The sequence below is a fragment of the Clarias gariepinus genome, chromosome 8, assembly GCF_024256425.1.
Source record: "Clarias gariepinus isolate MV-2021 ecotype Netherlands chromosome 8, CGAR_prim_01v2, whole genome shotgun sequence".
NCBI lineage: Eukaryota > Metazoa > Chordata > Actinopteri > Siluriformes > Clariidae > Clarias > Clarias gariepinus.
In genome coordinates, this window is record NC_071107.1 from 31,742,501 (window position 1) to 31,759,838 (window position 17,338).

General features: G+C 38.9%; 2 protein-coding genes across 5 annotated transcripts in view; one reads left to right on the plus strand and one right to left on the minus strand.

Moving 5' to 3' along the window:
- The window catches only part of macrod2 (mono-ADP ribosylhydrolase 2), a 617,779-nt gene that overhangs the window by 101,744 nt on the left and 498,697 nt on the right, over positions 1-17,338 (plus strand). The window lies entirely within an intron of this gene.
- On the minus strand, positions 6,796-16,259 carry flrt3 (fibronectin leucine rich transmembrane 3). 2 transcript variants are annotated; one of them, XM_053502320.1, is made up of 3 exons: positions 15,252-16,259; positions 10,242-10,941; positions 6,796-9,083 (listed from the first exon to the last, which is right to left on the minus strand). In XM_053502320.1, exon 3 carries the CDS (start codon positions 9,053-9,055, stop codon positions 7,106-7,108), a length of 1,950 nt encoding a protein of 649 aa, XP_053358295.1. In that variant the 5' UTR covers positions 9,056-9,083; positions 10,242-10,941; positions 15,252-16,259; the 3' UTR covers positions 6,796-7,105. The 2 variants fall into 2 exon arrangements, with proteins under 2 accessions (XP_053358295.1, XP_053358296.1); XM_053502321.1 differs by lacking the exon at positions 15,252-16,259 and adding an exon at positions 11,091-11,599.

Consider the following 17,338-nt stretch of genomic DNA (forward strand, 5'->3'; position numbering starts at 1 on the left):
TTGAAAATTAGTTCTCTGGGATTTTGTTAGTTCTCTGCATTAAATTATTTCTAAAACTTTAAATGGGTTGTTATCTTTCTGGACATATAGGTAAAGATCAGAACAGTATTATGGGATCATTTCGTGAGAAACTCATGTCTAGATTAGGACTAACGAGATATAAAAGATATATAGATTTAAAATAACTCGGTAGCTAATGTATTAAAAACCTGGGTTTTAATATACCATATGCACCATGGTGTACCATACACCTCCATTAAAAGCTAAATTCAATAGCTTTTTCATTAAAGTAAAAACATTTAAAACAACTAACAACAAAAAGTAAAAATGTAAATGCAAGTTGTATTAAATGCATAAAGGTACTGTTAAATGTAAAATTTAAAACGTTAGATAACGTTTAACATTTAATGTTAGATAACAAGTAAAACTAACAGGTAAAAGTATATACAGTAACTAAGCAATAATAATAGATATATTTTTAATAATAATAAAAATATAATAGAATTAAGTAAAAAAAAAAAACATAAATAAGAAATAACTAAGTAATTAAATGTAAAAAAGTAAGTACAACAAAAGTAGATGTAAGCACCAGTAAGGAAAATCCTAAAAGTAAGGCACAATAGTATTTGAAAGTAAAACTAAGAAGGGAAATAAGTGTAAAGTAAGTCAACAAGTTTAACTAGACAAATAAAAATTAGTAATACTAAATATGCTAAATTACTGTAAAATGTTTAAAAGTAAAAGTAAAAAAAATATTATAATAATAATAAATAAATATTCCTTGTAAATAAAAAATATGGAACAATAAATAGGTAGTAAAAATACCTAATAATACAGCTTGTAAGTATGGTATAATTAGCATGTAATATTTAATAAAAAAATAAAATGAAACAGTAGGTAAAATAACATACAGAAGGAATAATAAGAATGTAGATATACATCAGTAAAAAATAACCAATAGTGTTAAGTAAGTCAAAAATGTGTGTAAAATATGTTAGTCAAGTAAAACTAAATAAAGTAAATATGTATAATTACTTTTGCTTATGAATGTGCTGTATTAATTAATTTACTTATAACGCAGAGTATATAATAAGTAAAAATACATAAATAAGGAATAATAAATAAGATGTAATTAGGTAAAACTAACTAATAATTAAGTGAAAAATATAAATGTAAGGTATAATAGTAAATTTTATGTTAAACTTAAGTTTATAATTAATCATTAAAAAATAAGTATGTATAAAATTAAAACTAAATAATAACAGTAAGTGTGGTACATAATAAATAAATAAAGTTGATATAAACAAACAAAAAACTATTCTAATTATAATAATTGTTTATTTATATTTGTAAAATTATAATAATTATATTGTATTTGCTACTTATATGTCATACGTAGCTAATAAAACTAATGATACATGTCCGTGTGTAAACAAATAAATGTGAGTAATAACAATAAGTGTTCAAGTTGTCGTGTTTTGTCATTCTGTAATTACTGTAATGATCTTCTCAGGACCAGAGGGACTATTCCAGACTATTTCAATTCCGAGCTTTCACAGGCAGGATGGACACAATCAATAGGCCCACATTGTGGGAAACATTCATACAGTAAATGCAGAGGTCTGCATAATCTTAGTCAATTATGAGCAGTGAAGAAATGGACCGTAATACTCTGCATTTGAATGAATGAATTCACCTTTTATCGACAGCATTGTCCGGGTATTTAACCTGCACTGCCCGGCTGAAGCCATGTGCGGTTCTTTTCCTGCAGAGGTCTCAATATGCTAATTTTAAGCTTAGTCTCATATGAATAGGCAGTAGACACCATTTCGTTCTTTTCCCTGTGCCATTTAAACAAAAAAAAAAAAAAGGGTAGACAGTATGATTCTTGTTGAACATATTTGCCACTCAGATATGTTGGGGAAGAAGTATCCGTTAGTGCTGACGAAACACTTTCAGCACCTCAGCTGGGACTACTGCTGCTGATCTGCATCTGTCAGTGTGTTATTTGGCAATAAAATTTTTACAGCATGGCTGGCATATTTCTAAACATTTAATATACTGTCACTTCTTTTTACTTGTACACTGCTGTCAGAATGTGTTCTGTTCAGAATGTACAGCTTTGCAGTAGTAAGCATCAAACCATACATAGGTATAAGTGGATCTTAATTAAGTATGTAACAGTGAGCAATCAAAAAACAAAAAAAAAAATAGTTCTGAAAGTACAGAACAATAGATTAATAAGCAAACAAATATGTTAAAGTTATTAACAAAGTAAATAAATCAAAAAGTAAGCTTAGAGAAATCAATAAAAATATGTAATGATGGTAAAAGAATGTTAGTCAAGAACAAGAAATAAAGTAAACAGATAAGTAAAAAAATATATAATGTGCTTACATTTTAGCATAATAAATAAGTGAAAGTGTTCATGCAACATTACTTGGTTAGTAAGCATTAAAACTAGTTACTGACAAATATGTGCATATGAACATATAAATAAGGGTATAAGTGTAAGTCATTGGTGTAAGCAAAAGTAAACAAGTAAAAATAGGTAAAAATAGTAAGTAGTAAAAAAATTTTAAACAAAGGTAGTAACGGTAAATAAAAAGCAAGGTAGTAATGATGAATTACTAAGCTAAAAGATAAGTACAATAAAGTACAGAAAAATTAATTGAAGAAAGTAAAATACTGCAAGTAATGAACAATAAGTAAGAGTAAAAAAGTGCAAAAAGTAATTAAGGTATTTAAATAGGGAATATTAAACAAATAGTGTGAATAAGTAAAAGCAAACAACTTAAAAAGTAAAATGTATGAAACAATAAATTGGGAAGGAAAGCAAATATGCAAGTAAAAAAGTTATAACAGTAAGTCCTACTACTACTAATAAGATAGTAATTAAGTAAGTATGTGAAAGTAATTTTTTTAAGGGATTCAATTTAAAGCAATGATGTAACATTATTTATGTAAGACTTGAGTATTTGCGTTGAATGTAATGCGTATAAGACTACTTATACTTATTAGGAGTACATACAATAGGTAACTCTTTTAAATCGTAATGAATGTGTGGAAGCACCTCATTATTTTTTAGAACAATAGTCAGTCTTCTATGCTGTACTTATGTCAAGGTCAGAAAATACAGGGGCTGCGAATTTATTAAAATGATTTTATGTAACTATAGAATTGTTTGTTGTGCCAGTAGCTGTTTAAAAAAACAAAAACAAACAAACAGTGGTTTAATACATCACTGCTGAGGCCCAGATCCAATTCTGCTCTCAGCTTGCATGGACATGTACATTTTGTTGCTTGGTGCTGAGTGAGACTAAAACCGTACTGGAAAGAAGTGTGTGTGTGTGTGTGTGGGGAAAAAAAACATAATCGCACAAATCCCCTCGAGCAGGAGTCTGCATTTACGTTATTGGTATTAAAGCTAAAAGGTGTTTTTAGGAAGAAATGTCAGTTTCATTTGCAGTGCAGGAGAAGTCGTTCGCGCAGAAGTGACACCTCACACTTTAATCGATGAATGTGTTCTATTGTAATATTTACAGTTTTGTGCCTAGCTCTGCCAGGAAAGAAGTATTACTAAGGCTTAAGCTTTTTACTGCTGACAGAGGTGTGATCTTGGTGAATACACACCTTGCCTTAGCCGCTCTTGTGTTCAGGGACCTACAGAAACAGAGGTGCATTAATGGCAATAAAAAGTTCGCCCATTGCTTGAAAACCCATTACTTGTATGATTTATTATTTTTTTTTACCAACTACCATCATGTTGCACCAATGTTTGTAACTGACATTACCGTACCAGTATAATATACACGTATATCTTCAAAACATTTACATGTACATGAGTCGCAGACATATTGCATGCAGAGACTGTCTACTGCAGATCTGTCATTTCATTGTCTCTTAATGAAACCAAACCCTAATAGCAGGAGGGAATAGTTTGCGCACACAAAACCGCATCTATATCTCGTTCTCACACAAAAACGGGGACGAATACAATCCGCCTTTGTGCTAGCAGACGGTAGGAGGCAGCGGCATGGCACAAGGAAATTGCCGTGATCTCATCCATGTGACGACAGACTTCAAAATGCCTTGAAATGATGCCCGGTAACTTTTCTGAAAATTAAATCATGCGATTCCTTAATTAATCAGCTCGGCTTGAAAGACTGCACAGTGTAGCAAAACGTCTGGGTATACACAAAGGGAAGGTTAACACTTTACAGCAGAATGCAACTTTATGCGCAAATCATCCTGTACATGATTGCCATATGTTCATAAACATGGTGTTGTGGATGTAATTATACATTTAAAGTGTTTCTTTAAAACCAGCCATGAGAACGATTTTATTACATTCCTTTGTCAAAATGCATTCTAAAGATCTATCTGGGTAATAATAATAATAAAAATAAAAAGACTACCACCAATACAAAAAAAAAAGAAAGAGGAATGATAGAAATGTGTGGTGTACAACGTTCATGGTTAAACAATCTGCAACCTTTAAGCCACAGCGTAAACTATTTGTAACTTTGAAATTTTAAAAGTTTAAAAGTAATGTTTGTCCTTGATTCCTCTTATGCATCAAGCTCATTTTTTTAAAGCCAGGATACAAGTACAAAGGTGTCAGTACATCTGAGCTACACAGTCTGCAATCTTTGGACTGTAAAATTGTCAAGGTTAAAATCCTTCATTTAGTATAATGCACTTGTAAACAAGTTCACAACAGTAATTAATCCTTAAGATTTATAACTACTATTTTAACCAGCACCCCATCATCTATTTTATTACATACTCTGTAAATTGTTTAAAGGATTTTATTTTTCAGGCTATGTTAAGTACCAGAATTGACGATCTCTTAATGTGAGAATGATTTCATATTTTTCTATGACGGACGTATTAGAAAATAAAGTAAAAAAAAAAGCAACAGACTAATGCGACCATTTTAGAATGATTTTACTAATGCTCATTTAGTAAAATCATCCTGTTTACTAGAAAGGACAAGCCCAGTAGTGCCTTTTGCAAGGGCAACAGTGGCTTAAATGTTTAAGGCTCTGGTTTGGTGATTGAAAGGTCGGGGGTTCGAGCCTCAGCACCGTCAAATTGCCTTTAACCCTATTGTAACATACATGTGATAAATAATTTAATCTTAATTTTACAGCAGGTAAAAATATAAGATATATTCGATCAGTACCCATAATAGTACCCATAGTACCCTTTGTTTAAATAGAAAAGGAAAGCCTCATTATTTGGCATTTTGCTACTGTACTTTGAGTGGTGGACATTTTTCAAATTGTAATTTCTGTAATTAAATAAATTAGATTTTTTTTTTTGGGGGGGAGGGCTGGGTCAGTAATAAACCTAACTGTATTTCTTTTTTTTTTAGTTGGGTAAAACGGTTGGCACATGTGTGACCAGCCTGAACAATATCTGAACTGTTAAACACAGCATAAGCTCATGAGGCATTTTATTTGAAGTTCTGTGATTGTAAAAAGCATGGTGCATACTTAAAGTTTGGAACTAATTTGCTGCCTAAAGCAACTAATTTGAACTGTAATTAATGTTCTGTGAATGTGTGTGTGTGTGTGAGTGTGTGTGTGTGTGCACGTCTGTATATTCAGCCATATGCACACAGCTGAGTTTGTGTCTAAATGTGAATGGCACTTTGTGCATGAAGTGACTGGTGTAGTGACAGGCAGCCCCAGTAGGGCTCATGTCACTTTCTGTATACTAGATCGTTATTAGACACATCCCCCCTTGTGGTTGCCAGTCACGTGAAACCTTGCTCCACACTGTGGCCCATTTAACTCCTTCATGATTAGCCACGCAAATGATTTCCTTCAAACACTCACACTGCACCCAGATGGAAATGCATGCAAAAGAAGCGGAGGCCGCCTACTTGATTTTTGTCCACTTTTATTTTGCAATATGACCAATAGTTTATCATATTCAAGTGTGTATGAAAAAAGTTAACTCACCGTTTTTTATTTCTTTTAAAAAGCTAAATACAAGAAGCATTGTATCAAGGCACATACAAGACTGGCCAAAGGGCATATATGCACTTTGGTCTTCAGTTGGTAAGGAACAATTAACTTTCAGTTGTCGCAACATAAAAGTGGCTTGAACTTTGGAAGAAACAAAAATACAGATAATTATTATAAACAAAAATAGTTCACACTTGTATTCCAAGTAAAAACAAAACATAAACAAACAAAAACGAAACAAAAGAAAGAATGAACCCATGTTTGTTTATCGTATCTTTGTCTTTGCCCGATTGTATTCCTCTTCAAGAGCATCATTTACAAGTACAATGGGTAGACAACTGAGGAATTTCCCCTGTTGACAGGAACACTGTTGTTAAAGTAGCCACTTCTCATTATTTCTGTGCTTTGCCGGTCCTGTGCTGGACAAGCATACCCAGCTGAGGAACGTGTTACTGGGCTCTGTGCTGTGCTACCTCTCTGAGGAACAAAAGGAAGCAGTATATCTCCATACTCCAAAAATAGCAGAGACTTAAAGCCTGACAACACTGTTGAAAAGTCAACTAAGATCCCTAACATATTCTTGAGGTTCTGTTAAACCGCAACACGTCTATGTTTGTCCAATACAGATAAGACAAAAGAAAAGCTCTTCTACCCATTTAATCAACTGTGCCGTATAATCCCGTCGGCCGTTTTTTTGCCTTTTTTTTTTTTTTTTGTTCTGAGAACGACATGGTGAAAATGATGACCTGTGCTTCTACAAAGTTCTCTAAACTCTGATTGTTTAACACAGCAATAAAACCCACTTTCACAGTTGATATCTCAGTCGAGCACAAAGACTTTTTTTTTTTTTAATTGGTCTGAAACCTTAAGCAAAGGATGTACAGTACAAATTACTACAAACCTCTAAAATATATAATTGCAGTTGCTGACAGCACACACTGAGGACTCAGTGACGGCCTGCAATTGTAGCCTTGTTTCTTTTAATAAACCGTCCTTAAATATAAATTATATGGCAAATGTACAGAACATTGCTTTCTCAGTCTTTTCAATCCAGTGTTTTGTAAAAGACCGGGCAGTCCTGATGTCAGTCACTCGTAATAAAGCGTCTTTCAAATCAGCACACATTATCATGAATGGGAGTGGTCTGAATCTGGTATTCCACTGTCTCTGTAGCTCCTGTTGTTGATACTGTTTTCACTGTGTGGACTCTTGTAAAGGTTTAAACCGTTAGGAGGGAAAATCGTGTGTATCACAAACTCTTCCTTGGTCACTGGCAGGTGATTTATGGGTATCATTTGAAAAGAACTCTCTCTAATCTCCAAGATGGAGTTGTCCTTCTTTGTACCAGCCTCCGCGTAGTCGTCCTTCCTCCTGCGCCCTTTATTGTACGTGCAATTCCTGGAAAACAAAGAACTATTCCTGTGGATGTACCAACACACCAACGCCAGCAGTATGATGGCCGAAAGCGCCACGGCTCCTCCTATAATAGCAGCTAATGGCAGGCTGGAATTTTTGTAAGGTTCCTTCTCCTGCTCCCTGTTTAAGGTCGTAGTGGGGTTGTATGCTTTTAAGGAGCCTGTTTCTGTCTCTATGCAAACAGGCGTCTCGTCCGACAGGTAAATATTACTGGTCTCCATAGGAACCATGCATATCCTATAGGAGGAATCGGGCTCCAGAGCTGTGAGCAAGTACTCTGTCCTGTCCCCTTGTACGATGGTCTCAGTGATAGACCCATATGCGGGGCTGTGGCCCAGTTTTAACCAGCTGAGCCGCAACGCAGTCATTGGCTGAGATACCCTCCAGGATATGTGCACCGTGTCTGGAGTGCTGGATTTAACGCTTATTGTCATAATCTTATGACTCGGCGGCGTAGTACTTCGATAGTTCTTTCCAAAGTCAGGCCCCTTAATCACGGGTCTTTTAGTCACGTAAACTGGCCACTGGGGTCGAGATGGTGGCAGTGTGATGGAAATTGTGCTGGTCTCGTATGTCGGAGAGACCTCTGTTTCAGAGCAATCAAAGACCTCCGTGGCTAGATCCTTAATAGCCATTCCTTTGACCTTATCAGGACCTTGGCACATAAAGCCACGCACGTTGACCTTAGAGGGCAACAAGCGCAGCCAATCTCGCACCCACTTCATTCTGCAGTTGCAGTACCACGGGTTGTTGCGCAGCAGCAGATGGGTAAGGTTATCTAGGTCATCAAAAACCCCCATGGGCAGGCTGCTCAATTTGTTGCCAGACAGATCCAGGCGGTACAGCTGGCGCAGGAAAGCAAAGGAACCTACTGGTACCCTGTCTATGTGGTTGTCCTGCAGCTGTAATTTCTCAAGGCTTGAGCCTGGCAGGTTGGCAGGTGGCGATGTGAGGGAGTTACGCACCAGTGAAAGCTCAGTCAGGTTGACCAAATTAACAAAGGCCATTTCCCCAATACCCCTGTTGTTCAAGAGATTGCCGTCCAGCACCAGACGTTTCAGATTGATCAGATCTTGCAAGGACGCCTCGGAAATGGAGGAGATGCGGTTGTCATCAAAGCGGAGCTCCTCAATGGTCATGGGAAGACCTGGGGGAATAGTGCTCAGGTGATTGCGTGAAAGAAAGAGTAACCTCAAGTGATTGCTGTCTCGGAACGCTCCGTCCTCTATACTGACGGCAGACACAGAATTGTCGTCCAAATGTAATTCCTCGATGAAGGGAATTTGTGCCAATGAGGCATGGGTGATAGTCCGGATGTTGTTTTCCTGAAGGTGGAGCTCCCTCACGTTAATAGGAAGGTTGGTTGGAAACTCATCCAAGTTGTTGCAATAAAGGTAGATTTTCTCCACGTTGTTGAGTCTCCGTAGATCAGCAGGGATGCCCGCGCTCTTAATCCGGTTGTTCTGTAGGAAGAGGACGGTGGCATCCTGTGGGATTCCTGAAGGAATAGAAGTCAGCTCTCGGTCATTGCAGTAGATGAAAGTCCCATCACACCGGCACTGTGATGGACAGGAGGCTGAGGTCACCAGAGGATTGGCCAGGCCCAGGAGAACCCCAGCTCTGATGAAGAATACGAAGAAGGACTTGTACTGGCACGCCATTATTAATGTTCTCGGTTTGTTTGTCCTCCTTGAAGGAAAAGTGGGGAAAAAGAATTAGAAGGCATTCTGAAATAATGACGAAAACCCTCCCATAAATAAGTGTACGCATTCCCCCTTGAGCACATTCCTGGTATTAAAAGGAATTATTACAACAAATACTGTAAATATACCACTATTAAAAACAATGCCAACAAAAATAAGTTTTTTTTTTTTTGTAAAACCGGGTATACAGACATCAGAGAAAGGAGAAAAAGACGATGGCAAAATGGAGTCTGTGTCTGAATATCAAAACTAGACTAAAGTGGAAGGATATTCCAACTCGGACATGGAACCAGATAAGAGATCTTTCAATCAGCTTTCTTTTCCTGAATGAAATGCCTGTGTCACTGGTTTTATCTTTTACTGAGTGTAATGCAGACGAAGTCCTAAAAATGTCTGCAGCAGGCCAATGCATTTCAAAGCTGCCTTTCATACTAGCAGACTGTGCCGGATGAATGAACTTGGGTCTTGCTTATTAGCTTTCGGGGGGAAAAAAGAAAAAAAAACCTAAGACAGGACCCGCTTCTCTTCAAGGATTTGTCAGGTCAGACTTAATATACAACAACTGTAACAACTGTAGCAATATTTCAAGAAAGAGGCCCAAAAAACTAAGCTGTTCATAACATGCATATTATAATATTTATTGTGGTAAATCTTAGGATAAACTGAGGGTAAAATCTTTGTGTTAATCTTACAGTTTTTTTAATTTTACAATTTTATAGTGTTTCAATACAATATAACAAAAATGTGTATATTTCTGTACATGTTTAAGGCCTAACACCTCATATGTGCACATTAAAAACAAAAACTGGTGATACAGGATTTGTAGATTATTTGGTTAGATAGATGAAAATCTAAAAAAAAAAAAAAAAAAGATAAAATGGTGTTAATTTAGTAGATAAATACAGACAAACTGTATCATTGATAAACACAAGATGACTAGGCACTAAAGGAAATAATGTACAAATAAACCAAAGGCTTCAATTCATGAAGTACTAGTTTTATCACGCACTATGCTTTCAGTTTTTTTGTTTTTTTTTCTATAACATTTGTGTGTCCCATAATCCCTCTTCCTACACGTCTTATAAGAACCAAGAATGGTCACTCGAGCAGAACATGGCACAGTGTAATGCTGTAATGCTCATACCTGATTTACCGGAGCCAGTTAATCCTTTTCTTTCACCCAAAAAATCCAGTGATGCTCTAAGCTCCCCCTTTCTTCTCCGCACTGTCTGAAGAGTCTTCTTTGGTTATATCCCGGTCCAGCTGATCCTTGTTTGTACTACCGACCTCCTGCCTTGTACCACAGCGTCTAGAGTTCATGCCATCAAAGGCTCCGTGGTAGATAAACCTCTGAAGAATCTCCTCTGCCTCGTGACAGATCTCTAGTGCATTAATGCAGGCGTGCAAATCAGATAATTAAAAAAAAAAAAAAAAAGGAAAAAAAGTCCAGTGCCTGAAGAATCCTTTCACTTCACTGCGCGATGGTTTGGACCCCTAATTAGACCCTATTGTAAGTCTGGAAGACTCCTTTGTAGGGTTCCGGTATGTCCTTTAGCAGAATGGACATGACATCAAGAGGCCAGAGCCCACTTAGCCTGCAGGTAAGGGCAGGCTGAAATCCGAGGAGGCTCTTGTTCTCGGTTAGAGTTAGCCCCAAATCGTTTCCCCGCTCTCGTGGCAGGAGCATGAAGGACGTATCCAGCCTGGTGGCTCTACGGCGGAAGAGGTTCGCTCACTCTCTCCTGTGCCTTGAAAGCATCTTGTGCTCCTCTTTGCTCTCCTCAGGAGCGTCACCTCACGCAGTCAGGCAGCAGTTCATGCTGATCGTAACCTCAGGGAAGATCCTGTGAGTCAGAGGGAAAGGAAAACACAAGTGTTGGAAATCAAGCACTCAATCCTTTTCTGGAGAAAATCAAAATCTTTACTTATCCTGGAAAATGGTATTCCTAGAATATATATTTATTTTGTTTACAAGAATGAAGAGATCCTCTACCATGCGTTTTGAAAGAAGTATTATTAGGTTTCTGTTTTTCTCTTTGATGACACGCATTGCTTGGGGAAACTGAAATGAAATGGGACTTGAGTGTTTGTTTAAAAAAGAAAGGAAGGAAAACCATAGAAGTATTCTCTTCCACACCTACCACCCTATGCCACCGTGATTGTTTTCTCTGACCTCCCTACGCGTGACCTCGTCAGCCCCTCCCCTCGGTCTTCTCTATGGAGACCGGAGAAAAGAATGTCTTTGCATTAGAAAAGCTACGGTGCTCAGAGGCCCTGCTGCGGTAACAGCGAGTCGCTTCTTCTGTAGTTCGCCTTTAGTTTTTCGTCTTCGGCTTTTTTAAGTGCCCGGCACTGGGTTAAAACCCGCATATTTCACTAACCCCAACTCCTTTAAATATCGTGCAACTTTTAGAAAGCACAACCCTTTTGAGATTCACCAGCAGAAAGAAAAGCTCTCAGGCTGCTTAAAAATGCATATGGTAGATTATTCAAAGCTCATCTCTAGAGTGCTTATGAATATCCAAGCAAGAATCTGGTCCATGTCACCTCCAGTGCCCCTCTTACACCTGCTGCATCTTTATGACTTGGGCCTAAAAATAAGCCCCCCCCCCCTTTTTTTCCCTTGCCAAGCCAAACGATACGCTGCATCTCGACACACAAAAGCGTGTGTCCTCTGTACGAAACCTTCCTCACACTGCAGCTTGTGTTGTAGTGGCAAAGTAAAGCTACAAGCATCTCTGGCTCTTAACCGTTGTAAGCAATGACATGGAGGAGATTAGAGAATTGAGAGCCTTGTAACTCAATTTGCAGGTCCAAACAGCGCCGTCTAATAACACGCTGTCCTTCTGTCATGCTGAATCACAGCCACGAACCTGACGTCTTGGAGAAAGAAGGTGATGTCATTTATTTTTTGTGTGCGTGAAACATTTTTAAATAGACAATGCAAAAGCTAAGATTCAAGCATGGGTGTGACGCCTTTTTTTTTTCTTTTTCTTTGTGCAATCCTCAGGGGGGAAAAAGGAGGTATTACGAGATGTCATCATCCCATCAATGGGAAAGAAATACATGTTTTGTTCAGTTCTTCTACTTGTTTCTTCCTTAGACTTATGAATGAAATGCTTACAGGTTAGACAGCCTTATTTCTTGGTTGTAGTATTCTGTAAGAAGAATGCTGTGCAGTCACAGCACCAACAAGCTCATATTATTATTATTATTATTATTATTATTAGAATTATCGAATCAGAGAAACTGAACCAGGGAATTTGCTGCTCTGTTTAACACACTAGGCAGCACCTATTGACGTGATTGAGTGAGCTAATCATTTCTGAGCTTTAGCTTGTCTAGCTGATTGCATTTTTTCTCGATTCTCAGTGCTCATTGGATTTCTCAGAGCTGCATTGTCCTGTGCTAACCAGGCACAAGGATTTGGGAACCTGATCTCAAACACCATTGCTAAGCTCCTCTGGTCGTGTCTTATCAGTTTTTTTTTCCGTGGTTTAAGTTTTTTTTTTTAAGTTTTAAGTTTCCTCAAAGCATGCAATATTCTAACAGTTCTTTGGACGACGGTCTAATTGATTGATTGCCATTTCTCCTTCTGATACACTGCCTCTGCTGTGACATCTGCTTATAATCATACTATCATCATAATAACATGATTATATAGGCAGTCAGTGTTGCATTACAGCTGATTATTTATTTTGATGCGATAGTAAGTATAATTAAACTTTTATAGTACAAAGCTAGTCTGTAAACACTTATTCATATCGGCTAAGTACTTCTAGCTGTGAAAAGTAACCTGGACGTCCATTTCATGTGTACATCAGCTCGTCCCAGACCGTGAAGGTAGGTACGCCATGTTGAAAACGATATTTAATACTAAGGGTGTTATTGTGCTTGTTTCTAATGTGTGGTGTAAATGCTAATTTAAACGGACACCAAAGCTAATTTAAAAGGTTTGTCGCCGGTCGAGGAGCCTGGGCGACACGGGGGGTAGGCGTGGGGGTCTCTTTTCTTTTGAAGAGCCTGAAAAGGGTAAACGGTGCATGGTGTAGCAGCTGCTCTGCTTTTCCCCCACTTGGGGGTGGTAGGAGCTTCGGTATCAGGCCTGCGCGGCTCACCGTGGCTCATACACTCACGTACATGCAAAGATGGTGCTTTAATTACCACATGTGCACCCCTGCCAGGGTACAGAGGGTTTCTGCCTCTGGACAATAGAAAAAAAGAATCTCGGGTAATTTACAACCCTATACAGTTTATGCTTTCTCTCTGACGCAAACTAATTTCTTCCTGTACTTACTTACAGACTAAAATGCATTTCGCCCATCTATCTATCTATCTATCTATCTATCTATCTATCTATCTATCTATCTGTTTTAAATCACATCTTAATGATGTTCCTAGGTTTGATTTGAACTAGATTTCTATTCCTGAAATGCATATTTGAAACATATAAGGAACAAAAATAAAGCGATTCTGAAAATGAAGTGATTCTGAAGGGCACTCTCTACAAGGCCTTACGGCCGGGTCAGAGGTCAGCCATGAACATGAGTGCTGTGAATCCTTTCGGACAACGACTTTTTTTTTTCTTTTTTTGTCTGCCACACAAAAAAAACGGTCTCGGGAGGCCCCGAACACACGACTATTTGTTGCAGTGGATTTTTACAACAAAAGGAAGAGGAGAGTAAACTGGTATTCTCTGGGCATGCCTTAAGATTTCTTGTTTTGTGACTTTTCAGTGATTTGAATGAATATAAGAACAGATTGATTGATTAATTGATTTTGGAGAAATTAATGATTAAGGGCCTGTTCTTCTTTTTTTTTTAAACGTAATGCTGGACATATAAATCTGAAAAGCTGTAAATATTTTGAGTCTTGATATGCTGTGTCGAATTAGTCTGGTAGTGAAGCATGAAGCCGGGCTGAGCTGAGCTGAGCGGAGATGAGATGAGCTTTGGCTTGTCCTATAGCCCTGACTATTGCTTTGACATCAGCTGTGCGAAATCCCAGGTTAGGCCGCTTAAAGCCGAGGACAGAAGAGGAGAGACGACACATTTTGTAAAGGGCACTCATGGATTACAAATCACACAAACAAACACACACAAACAAACACACACACACACACACACACCTCTTTACATGAGAGCCTTATTTTGGGAACGAACCCCAAATTCTAAAGCATGATGGGTTATCAATGAACGCATTATTACATTTCAGTCACTTTTCAGTGCTTGCTCGGGTCTGGGCTGAGGTGGCTCTGTCTGGGTTTCTCCTGTGGCGCGATGCGATCGGATCGGATCTGATCCGCGGAGTCCCGGCGCGCGTCAGCGCTCCTTTCACACACACACACACACACTTGGACTTGGATCTGAACTGATTGGCAGGCTGTTTAACAGTGAATGCATGCTATGATGGGCTACTCTTACACACACACACACACGTATATATTGGTGTGACTGAGGGCGAGACACGCGGACGTGCGTGTAGAGATGGAGACTCTGCGTAAAAACCCTGCGAACTGAAATCCTTTAGCGTGAACACTTTGTGTGTTTAGTCGTGTAGATCAGATTCGCCGTGAAAGCGAAAAACAGACCGAGAGGAAGGAAAAACAATAAAGAAAAAATAATAAAATAAAACCCCGACAAATCCATGGCGCGTATAATAAACGCGGGTATTTCAGCGGAGAGGGAGAGAAATACAAGTTGGACGAGGGAGAAAAACGCGCCCTGCACAGGCTGTGCTTCAACTATATATATATATATATATATATATATATTTTTTTTTTCCTCCTCTCTTTCTTCTCGCGTTGTCGTTGCATCCCAGAGACTCTGGTAGAGATCGAAGCGCGAAATGCGGGGCTGCGCTCCGAGAGACAGGAATCCGAAATGCGCATTTACTCTCTCTCTCTCTCTCTCTCTGTTTCTCTCTCTCTCTGTTTCTCTCTATCTGTTCAAGCTGAAAGCACTCCGAGCACATATTTTCAATATACAGAATAAACATTTGCGTGATAAACAGATTGTTAAGGGACTGTGATGTTCCTGCATGTGCATGGTTCAAATATCAGCACCTAATGGGGTAAAAAAAAAAAAAAAAAAAAACCCTGACAGATTTAATATAAGACGTAGCAAGAATCCAAACCCATGGAAGAAACACTTACCTGCAAATCATTAATTTGCAAAAAAAAAAAATACTGTGCAATTTTAAAAAACTTAAAAGAAATATCCTCCTCCTCCTCCTTCAAAAAAAAAAAAAAGTCAGTCCACAGTGTGTGTGTAAAGAATATATATCCAAGGTTTTCCACAGAAAAAAAATCCAAAGAAGCCCAGGATTCGCAGAAGACAGAGCTGTGTCGGTGTGTTATTGTGTCCGCACATGGATTTGCACGATGCACACACACACACACACACACACACACACACACTCCTTGGCCAACAGTGAGAAAGAGATAGATAGAGAGAGAGAGAGGTTGAGAGGATTCAGCAGGTCTGCTCAGCTGCCTGGAGCTCACTATAAGTGTGAAGTTACATCTGCCTCAGCCCTGCTGCTGACGTCATCCAGGGGCGGAGCTTCACACTTTCTCTTACCTCCTCCCCTTTGTCACTCTCTCTCTCTCTCTCTTCTCCCTCTCTCACTCCTACAGCTTAGCTAAGATTCACACCAGCGAATGAGGTGCTTTCTAGGCACTAGGGGGAGTTAGAGAAAAGGGAGATGATCTGGACAAGGGGGGAAAAAAAGGGCCCTTAAGAGCCCTATCTGGAGTGGACACTTTTTGTGGCCGAGGAGTAAGAGCTACAAGGAGCAGCGCGCGAGGGAGACAGATGCAGAGCTTGGAAGGATTAGAGCCGAGATTTGTTTGTGTTTACGTGTGAGAGAGAGACAGACGTATAAGTTTATCTGTCTCTCCAAGCATGCCATGGCTTGTGTTTTGTTTTTTAAATGTGTGTGTGTATGTGTGAGGCGGTCAGCTTAACCGTGCTCATGAGGTATTAAATTGAAAGTCCAGATGGAAAGTTTGTATATTTTCTGACCACACACATAGTGTGTTTTATTTTTTTAAACACCACCTGATGACTAGGACAAACTAGCAATTAAGAGCTGATAATTAGTGTCAATAAGAGTTAAGCTCCCGAAAAGAGAGGTTTATTTATTAAACTACATCCAGTATCACATGTTCAGCTCATTACTGTCCTGATGGAATCCAGACACTTTTGTAAACAAATTATTAGTTTATGTTTTCTTTTCTGACATTCTGTAATAGGAAACCCGGTCTGCTTTAACCATCATGGCAGGTCCTGATGTGTTAACTGTGTTATTTTTTAAAACCAGCCATGTGGGAGTAACGTTTCCTGACGACGTCCGCTCAATTGTGACCACTTTGAATCTCGTCCAAGACATTGTGTTCTTTTTCTCAATGCTTTGTTTGCTATAATGACAGTCGATTTAATCCCTGAAACACACTGGGGACTAAGTGCCCCACTTCTTCTTCTTCTTCTTCTTCTTCTTCTTCAGGTCTGCCCTGTATTCTTTGCCCTTAAGTGTCTTTGCCCTTTAGTTCAGCCGGAGACAATATGTCCGATGACCTTAGTAAGGAGCAAACACACCTCATCACAAGAAGAAAAATTTCAGATTTAGCCCTAGGACATGTTCTCACTTTCCCACCGTTTTTTTTTTCTTCTTTTCTTTTTAAATCTGCGTTTTAGCTCTAGGGTCGGAGGTGAAGAATAAGGGATCATTTAGCGGTGGCTAGGGTGTCAGCGCTAGACATCGCGGGTAATTCCCATTTCTTAGGTTGTGCCGCGACTCGAGCCCTTACTTTGCACCCCATCTGCGGCTTTCTCCGTCTGTCATCGGCCCCTGATTGACTCTCGATCTTACAAAGAGCCCTGGAGGAGAGACCAACCTGGGTCCAGTTACCTTTGCCTCATTGGCAGAGAGGTGGGGTGGTGTGGTGTGGGGGGGAAGGCGGAATGGGATTGAGGGAAGAGAAGACATGCGCAGCTTTGTTTTTCCCGAGGATGCAATTTACTTTATCTGTCCCATCTCGTTGTGTTTTGACAACAGTCGTGGCTTTGAGGAAAACAGCCTGCCTCTCTGTTTCCTCTCCTTTCCCTGTCTTCGCTTGCGTGTTAAAGCCGAGCTAAAGTCATTAAAGCACTTGATTCGGTTAAGTGTACGAGGGCTTTAAGAACTTTTAAGACGAGGGAGATGCCTGAGGATCGGTGCCTGCATTCTTCAGGGATCAGC

Bases quoted from the DNA above. Each gene is read 5' to 3' on its own strand.
- flrt3 (XM_053502320.1), bottom strand. From the start codon at position 9,055: ATGGCGTGCCAGTACAAGTCCTTCTTCGTATTCTTCATCAGAGCTGGG.